We start from the raw sequence: 9,186 nt of genomic DNA, 5'->3' as shown, positions 1-9,186 counted from the left end.
TCCTTCATTGGAACAAACCAATGAGATCGAACTTGCTGAAAGTGATCAGGTGTCATACATTAGCAGCCTAGCAGAGCATTGCGGCATTTCCAATCTGCAGAAATTAGAGTTCATAAAATAAATCAGAAATATTTGACTTACTGAATTACTAAATAGTTTCCAAGCTTGTAAGAACTATGAAACCTGCAGCTTGACAAAAGTCCTTGTAATGCAACAATGCTTGAACCATCTATACGACAGTAAACATGACAAGGGATTGAGAATAGTTGCAGTACTGGGCTCAACAATTAAAAGGTTGAGAGCTGACAGAATGGCTTCAATTAGCTCAACGTTTACCTTCCAGAGTTCATGTTTATAAAGTCCTATTCATCATTTTTCTGGACCCTAAATGAAGTTACCTCTCTGATATGATGAAAACTCACAGTGCAGCACACCCATGACCTTCCTATTTTCAAATGAACTCGGTATGTGAATTTTTTCTCCCAGCCAAAACACATCTTTTATGATTTCCGCTATATTGAAATGTGTTCCATTAGTAATAAATGATATCCACTGGGCCATGAATTTCACGACTCTCGTCTTTGTTCTGAGGCAGTGCTGGTCGTAAACATGTTTAAAGTAATTTTGATTTGACTATTGAATCTTTAGTTTTGTTGTGTGGGACTGTTTGTAATTTCAGTTATGTGATATTGTCATGGTGTGTGTTGTATTGTCAAAGATTTCACTTTGCTTTGCTTGGCTAGCCGTTCTGGATTAATGTTATTTTTGCCATTTTACCCAACTTGCTAACCCTTTGAGGTAATTAAGAACGTTGCTACTTTTTCTTCAGAATAAAGCACTTAGCATTTGATAGAATTGGGGTAGAACAAATAATTAACCAAACAAAATCTAATGCACGTTAAGCTTACTGCAAGAGTTAAATAATTAAGTCTTATTTTGTTAGGTCCTAAACTTTCAACATAATCTAACCAGAGTAACACAGACAAGAACAGTTTTGGGTCTTTTCAATTAGTTAATTTTCACTTCTCTACAAGAGAATTTGGAACAGGAATTTGGAGGATCATATACATTCAAATGAAATCCAGCTTTCTTGCATTTTTGTGATAATATAAATAACTGAATTAATTGAGGATTGAATGAAGTGTAGCAATCATCTCCTCTTCCACTGGGACTCCATTTGGAAATGCTTGGTGGCCAAGTGAATCACCTTCTCCTCAGCAGCTGGGAAGGATTGGCTGCTGCCTAGAAGTGGATGGCTCATTAAGCACAGTGAGCAGGCACCACCCGCCAAGCTTCACGGAAAAAGACAAACTCTCTCCTGGTTATTCCCCATAGCAACTTGCCCTGTCACCTCCCCTTCTTCCCAAGGAGGCATGTTCTGGGACATCACTGTGGAAGGCTAGCCAGGACCAAAAAGACAGCCCTGGGGCATGCTTTCCACCATGGACAGAGCTCGCAGTTTGGATCTCCTGGGCTCAACGTGATTGGAAGCCAGGCTCATCTAAAAGGGGCAAAGCTCAGAGAGGGTGCTTCCCTAAAGGTTGCAGACTGGGCAGGGAGGGTATGTAGGCAGCCCAAGATTTCATGGCAGGGCAGCACTCATTGAACGAGGCAAGTGACAGCACTTCCACGTATGGGTAGATCCCAGGGAGCAGATGGCGGAGAGATCTGTTACACTCCCTCCTACTGCCCAAGATCAACCTCAACAGCTGAAGCACAATTTATCAGCCCGTGTGCAACCTCATTCACTGGCTGGTACACCAGCTCTCACTGGTGACAACACTCCCCAAGATTTCTGTGAGCCTAGTGAATGGTTTGCAGTTCCAATTCATATTGCGGTGGCTCTTTCAGTGGCCCACCCCCCCGCCCCACCAGCTCTTTAATGGCAAAAAAAACCATGCAGCAGGTCTCTGTGGGAGTAAAAGGTTAACAGAGCATTTAAGTATGAAAAAGCAAAAAGAAAGTGAGAGTGGGTGAGAGACAGAAAGAAAGTCTGGCAGACAGACAGACAGAGGGGGAAGAAAGAGAGGAAGAAAGACAAGGCGAGAGGGATATGAAAGAGGGAGAGGAAAGAGAGGGAGAGGGGAAAGAGGGGAGAGGGAAGAGAGAGAGAGAGAGAGAGAGAGAGAGAGAGAAGCTTGTTCCTGAACAAGCAGAGATTTACAGCAATGGTCTGAGATCCAGCTGCCGACAGCGAGCAAGCCTCCTCCAGAACTGGACCCCTTTTCATTGGTCAGCAGGCAATGCACCGAGAATGGTTGTGAGATAGATCATTCTCATGGAGTGTCACAGTTAACAGGAAACAGGTACAAGGCATTCATCCAGTATCTGGGTAGGACATCCATGATCTGAATTATCCAGGTTTCTTGTTGCAGGAGGAGCTACGCATTGGGATTTATCCACTTGCAATGAGATAGTCAAAGACTGTGAAGAGCAAGAGGTCACTGTCTCTCCTTGCTCACAGACATTGGAAGGCGACAGTCTGCCAGGGATAATACCCAACAGAGCAGTGGTTCAGGAAGGTGTCCTCTCCAACACCTGGCAGGCTATGTCGATTTGCTTTTTTTAACTTGTTTCCCCCCATTCATTACAGCAGAAGTACATGTGCTTTTACTCGGAGTCGTTGTGTTCTTCAGGACTGTCTCACCGATGTCGTGCAGTGATGGCTCACGGTACATGGCGACTAGAGAGGAGGAGGGGGAAAACAGAAAACACAGAGGTGAAGCAGTCTCCCAGACCCCATCAATCAGCCCCAACAAACCACCAGCCAGCACCTGCCGCAAGATCCCTCTGACTCCCAAAGCAGCCCTGGCTTCCTGTAAAGGGTGTGAGCTAAACCTGCCGATCGCAATGCAATCATATCTCTTCTAGGATGCATCAAGCCACTTGTGGCCAATGAAGCTTCTTCTCGTAATCTGTGTTAGGCATCAGCCACTGTGGCCACGGCTAGGTTTTTCTGTGATTGTGGGATGAACCTCAGGCTCTGTGTGAACTGTCATGCACCTCTGCAGACAATGCCCTGAGACTGCTCGTTCCCACCTGAGACTGCAGCTTAACTTTGCATACTGCAGACATGCCCACACAGCGCACCCTCAAGTCCTGCACTGGAGCACCAGCTCTCAAATCAGCTGCCAGGCTCTTGAACCTCCCCTTGTTACGCCAACCATGGACTACCCCAACACTACAATTGTAATGACACTTTTATTCTTGCATTACGGTAACTGTGAATATTTATATTTATTATCTCTTTTCAATTTAATTTGTTTTTATAAAGTACTTGTTGGGCTGCAGCAGTTAAGAACCTCAATGCATACGTACATTGTACAATGTGTAAGGCAATAAACTGATTATCATTATGTGTTGAGTGGGATTTCAGCATAAATCACAGCAGACAGGAATTTGGAAAAGTTATTAGGAGAGACTGGGTGGCTGTGGTGACTCTGGAGAGAAGAAGGCTGAGAGGTGACATGATTGGGGTAGCTAAAATTATGGGAGGCTGCAACAGAGCAATTCACCAGAGGCTGTTTCCCATGGTACAGCCATCTAAAACTAAAGAGCAAGGCTTAAAAGGAGAGGGAGGAGGTTTAAAGCAGATCAAAAGGGTACACTGTTCTCACAAAGGTTGGGTGGTATCTGGAACAATATACGAGAGAAGGTGGTGAGGGCAGGATGAGTAAAAACATTAAAAGACATCAGGACAGTCACTTGAATGAGTAATACTTAGAGGGATATGGAATTAATGCAAGTAAGTAAGATTTGTAAGGAGAGGCATGATGGTTGGCATTGTACTGATGGGCCAAAAGGCCTGTTTACGACCATGTCAGGAACAGAATTAGGTCTTTCGGCCCATTGAGTTTGCTCCACCTTACCACCCTGACTGATGTATTTTCCCCATTCTCCTGCCTCCTCCCCATAGCCTTGATCCCTTAACTATTCAGCAACCTGTCAACCTCTACTTTAAATCTACCCAAAGACTTGACCTTCCATCGGCATCTGTGGCATCTGATATTTACAGATTCTACATTCTACAGATTCATCACCCTCTGGTTGTAGAAACTTCTCCTGATCTCTGTTCTAAAGGATGCTCTTTTATTATGCAGCTGTGTCCTTTAGTCCTGGACTTTCCCACTACTGGAAACATCGACTCCACATCTCCACTCTCTTTAGCCCTTTCAATATTCAGTATGTTGCGTTGAGATCCTACCTCATCCTTCTAAACTCCAGCTAGTACAGGCCGAGAACCATCAAACGCTCCTCCTACATTCACCCTCTTGTCCTCAGGATCATTCTTGTAAACCTCATCTGGACTCTCTCCAATGTTAGCACATCCTTCCTTAGATAAGGGGCCCAAATTTTAAATGCTGTACAACTCTATGACTCTAGAAACACTAACAACCAGCATCTGCAAGACACCAGATTCCATCACTTTAATGAAAATAAATATTGAAGGCCCACTTACTGAATAAAATACCTATAACAAAAGACTGCACTTGACCAATGAAAATCCAGGTAGGTGTTATGAATGGAAGGAGGCTGTGCAGGGAAAAGGCCAGGGTGAGAGGAGCACTGGTGGCATTTTTAAATCATTTTTTGCGGATCTGGGAGTCACTGAGAAGGCCAGCATTGATTACCCATTCCTTATTGCCCTTGAGAATGTGGGGTCCAAACTTTCTTCCTAGAACTGCTGTACTCCCTCTGGGAAAGGTCTGTTGGGGAGAAAATTTGAGGGTTTAGACCCAATGGTGATGATGGCCCAGTGATAAATGTCCAAGTCGGGGCAGTGTAGATTCGGAGAGGAAACTGCAAGTAATGGTTTTCATTTATTTCTTTGTATTGGAGAGAGAAGGCTGATTAGGAGAGATGAAGAAAGGGAGTGGAAGAGTTAGAGAGTTTTTAGAGAGGACGTGGGATGTATTCCTTGAAGATCTCAACATTTGACCACGCACCAATGGTTGTCAGCAGGACAAATGTTGTGAAATTGGCTACTGGCAGGTCTGTGCTCATGTTGCTGGTTATCAGCGGGTTTTATGCTCTGGCATTGGTTACCGGCAAGTCTGCGATTGGGTCTTATGCTCGTCCATTGGTTACCGGCAGGTCTGTGCTATCCTACTGGCTGCTCATTTCTGACTTTCCTGATGCACAGCCAATCATACCCAATGAGATCTGTTTTTAGCACCTCTAATCCTAAAGGGATGCTCTCATGCATGTGATCCCCTTGGCTGCGTCAGTATTTCAGGGGCCCTGATCAGATTACAATAAGAGGAAGCATGAGGACTGAAGCTACGCTGAGGTACTCCCCTTGAAACTCTGCCAGTCCCCTGATATTTAACCAGGAGTCACGGAAGCACAGAATAGCCCAGCTCGGCAGGAGGACATTCTCCTATCTGTGCTGGCTGTCCCGAAGAGCAACCTAGTCAGTGTGGTGGTACACCACCAGCCTACTGCAGGGGGCAACCTCTGTACCTGCAGGAGTGTAAGGGGACAGGACAACACCTGGCCGGCTGCCAATCAGTCGGCCTGAATGGATCAAGCCCCACCCGGTCGGGTGTCAATCACCCACCAGGCTATAAGCCTGTGCCGGCCTCCCGAGGCCTCACACTGAGTTGCTGCAGCCACAGCCAGCCTGGCTCTGTGGAGGTTTTTGTGAATTAAAGCTTGTTGTTTAGTCTTTACCTTGTGTGTATCTGATTCTGTCTAACAGCGCACCACAGTCAGTCGCACATCTCTGCCCTTCCCACATTCCTGCAATGTTTTATCTGGTTCCTTTGGACGATTCTCCCTCACAGGATGCACTGTCCAGGTCCAAAACACCAGCTACACCCAGCAGTTCTTGTCAACACTTTCTGCTTCATTTGCAGTCGATCTCTTCTTTACATTGACCTTTCTGTCCTTGGAGGCAGCTGTGCCTTTATCTAGTCTCCCTGAATCACAGCTCACAACCGGCCTGAAGACTGGAAGCTCCATTTCATTTAACTTTCACTAGAAAACCAATATTTCATAGTAGATTTTGAGATAAGGGGACATTTGCATATGAGACTGATAGGGATGGTTACCTCGGCTGAATGAACCTCATTGATTGTTGCAATAATGCAGTAAATTCACAATAATCTTTACCAGGCCTAGCTTTTACTTAATTAACTGAATTTAAATTCCCAGGAGCAGTGGTACGATTTGAACCTGTGCGTTTGGATTATTAATTCAAGCTTTTGTGGTCTATAGTCCAATAATTTAACAACTATGCCACTGTACTGAAATTTTATAAGCAATTGTCTGGAACTATGGTTCACATGAATAACTACTCCTCTCCAGAGAGATCCAATATTAGCACCTCCCAGATGCTTTTACTCCACAAGATTCAAGTGGTCCCTTGAGTCATAGACTCACATAGGGAGGAAACAGACCCTTCAGCCCAACTTGTCCAATATCTCCCACCCATGAGGGTCCTACCTGAGATTGGATCATATCTAATTTCAATTTAATTTATTTTTAATTTTAACAATTCACCATGGTAGAAGGCCCAACCAGACATGAAACCCCTGCCACCTAATTAACCGACCAACCTTATACATTTTTGGAGAGCAGGAGGAAATCAGAGGACCTAGAGAAAACCCACTTTGTCATGGGGAGAATGTACAAACTCATAACAGACATTGGTAACTTTGAACCAGACTCACTGGTGCTGCAATAGCATTGTGCTAACCACCACACTAACCATGCATTAGCGTATATCTCTAAACCCATCCTATCCATATACCCATTCAATTTTTTCTTAAACATTGCAATAGTACCTGCCTCAATCACCTCCTCCAGCCGCCCATTCCATACCACCACCCTCTGTGTAAAAAAGTTACTCCTCAGGTTCCTGTTAAATGCCTCCCCCTTCACCTTAATCCTCAGGCCTCTGGTTACCGACTCCCATACTCTGGGCAAAAGAATTTGCGTTGACTCGATCTATTCCTCTCATAATTTTGTACATGTCAGTAAGATCACCCCTCATCCCCCGGCGCTCCAAGGAATAAAGTCCTAGTCTGCTCAACCTCTTGCTGTAGCTCCTATCCTTGAGTCAGGTAACATCTTGTAAATCTTATCTGCACCCTCTTCAGTTCGTCGACATACTGCCGAATCAGATGGGCACCTGCTTATGGCAGAGATAAAGTAATATCCTTTTCTCTCACAGAGGGTTGTGAGTCTTTTGGAACTCTTCATTAAAGGAGACGAGCAGAGACTGAATGTTTTTAAGCTGTTAATAAAGAGATGGGTCTATCTATAGATCCATCTACAATTCCCACTTCCTTGGAAAAGCACCAAATGCATTGCAAGACTCCTCCCACCCCAGCCACACTCTCTTCACTACCCCCCCCCCCCACCCCGCAGTAAGAAGAATCATGTGTCAGATTATGCACCACCAGATTCAAGGACAGTTCTTGCCTAAGATTATCAGATTCCTAAATGAACATCAAGATTTTAAAAAAGTTTCCTTTTTGCTCCATGCTATCTCTGCATTTTTGTTCTGTGTCTTACTTGCACTACGTTTGAGATGTCGAACTTATCTACTTGAGGAACAGCCTCTATCACTGTATCTTTGGTAAAAGTGACAATGAATTTGAATTTGAGAACAGTCACTGGGGATAGACGTGAATGTAGATTGGAGGTTATAATCAGATTAGCTTCCTCCTGCCCTGGCTTGTAACTTAAATTTAATGGAGATACTATTGGTTTAATTAGACGTATAATGGGATTTAATTTTTTAAAAACTTTTCATAATGGGATCTTGTGGCCTATGAGCCCACACCATCCCTAAACAATCATGTGACCAATTACACTCACATGTCTTTGGAAAGTGGGAGTAAACTGGACCACCCAGAGGGAACCTCCACAGGACACAGGTGGAACATTCAAAATCCTTACAGACAGCGCCAGATTCGAACCAGGGTAGCTGGCGCTCTAATAGCATTGCACTAATTGCTACACTAACTGTGCCGCTCCAGGTGTAGTGGCTGATGGGGCTCAATTTCTGGCTGCTAAGTGAGCATATTACCTTCCAGTGGCTTGGGCAAAAAGTGAGAAGCAGGTTTAGTTTTCTTCACACGGTTCCCCTTCATGATCTGTCCATCCTTGTTGAAGCCCAGGTACCAAGCCCTGCCAGATTCCTGCTGCCGATACAGCATTGATGAGTAGATCACGTAGTAATTCTCGTACACCGACTCCTTGAACTTGCACTCAGGTGTAAAAAGTTCCTGTGGGGGCAACAACATCACAAGCTGTTCACCAAAGCTTTTGAATCAGATGGGCAACTCTTCATGAAAACTTATCGGTAAAAAGTAAAACTAAATGCAATTATAGAAGTAATATTAAACTTCATATGGACAAGGGAAAAAGAGAGTGGATCAAGAGGATTGGTTTCCCATGGCAGAGAGGAATATTATAATAATCATTGTGGTACTTCTTTAAAAATTTTTTAATTTTTCACACTATGAACCATATTAACCAAAATACACTCAAACATTTCCCTCTTGAATATACACAATGTCATTTTCTCCCCTTTTTCCCCCTCCTTTCCCTCCCTCCTTCACCCCCTTACTCCCCACCCACTCAACGTTCAACCTATATGATACATTAAGCCCATTAAACAGTGTCAACACACAATAAAAATAAACAAGAAATTTGTGTCTTCTACTTTTACACACTGGGTCGGTTCATTTCGTCTTCTTCTCCTTCTGTCATTTTAGGCGGTGGAGGTCCGCGGTAGGACTTCTCTGTTGTGTTCCATGTACGGTTCCCAAATTTGTTCGAATACTGTGATGTTATTTCTTAAATTACATATTATTTTTTCCAATGGTACATTTATTCAATGTACCATTGCTGTATTCTCAGGCTATCTTCTAATTTCCAGGTTGACATAATACATTTTTTTGCTACAGCTAAGGCTATCATAATAAATCTTTTTTGTGCTCATCCAAAGCGAGGCCAAGTTCTTTACTTCTTATATTACTTAGAAGAAAGATCTCTGGATTTTTTGGTATGTTGCTTTTTGTGATTTTATTTAATACCTGGTTTAGATCTTCCCAAAACTTTTTCACTTTCTCACATGCCAAAATTGCATGTACTGTTGTTCCCGTTTCCTTCTTACAGCGAAAACATCTGTCTGATACTGATGGGTCCCATTTATTTAACTTTTGGGGCGTG

General features: G+C 43.7%; 1 protein-coding gene across 3 annotated transcripts in view; it reads right to left on the bottom strand.

Annotated features, from left to right (window-relative positions):
* Positions 1–1,911: 1,911 nt before the first annotated feature.
* The window catches only part of fgf14 (fibroblast growth factor 14), a 502,771-nt gene continuing 495,496 nt past the window's right edge, over positions 1,912–9,186 (bottom strand). For all 3 annotated transcript variants that reach the window (XM_069890479.1, XM_069890480.1, XM_069890478.1), the window contains 2 exons: positions 8,039–8,237; positions 1,912–2,683 (listed from right to left, as the gene is read on the bottom strand). In XM_069890479.1, the coding sequence (XP_069746580.1) occupies positions 2,547–2,683; positions 8,039–8,237 (336 nt within the window). In that variant the 3' untranslated portion in view covers positions 1,912–2,546. The remainder of the gene's footprint in view (positions 2,684–8,038; positions 8,238–9,186) is intronic.

Source organism: Narcine bancroftii, chromosome 7 (genome assembly GCF_036971445.1).
Source record: "Narcine bancroftii isolate sNarBan1 chromosome 7, sNarBan1.hap1, whole genome shotgun sequence".
In the NCBI taxonomy this organism is placed as follows: Eukaryota; Metazoa; Chordata; class Chondrichthyes; order Torpediniformes; family Narcinidae; genus Narcine; species Narcine bancroftii.
This window is presented reverse-complemented; position numbering and strand designations above follow the sequence as displayed.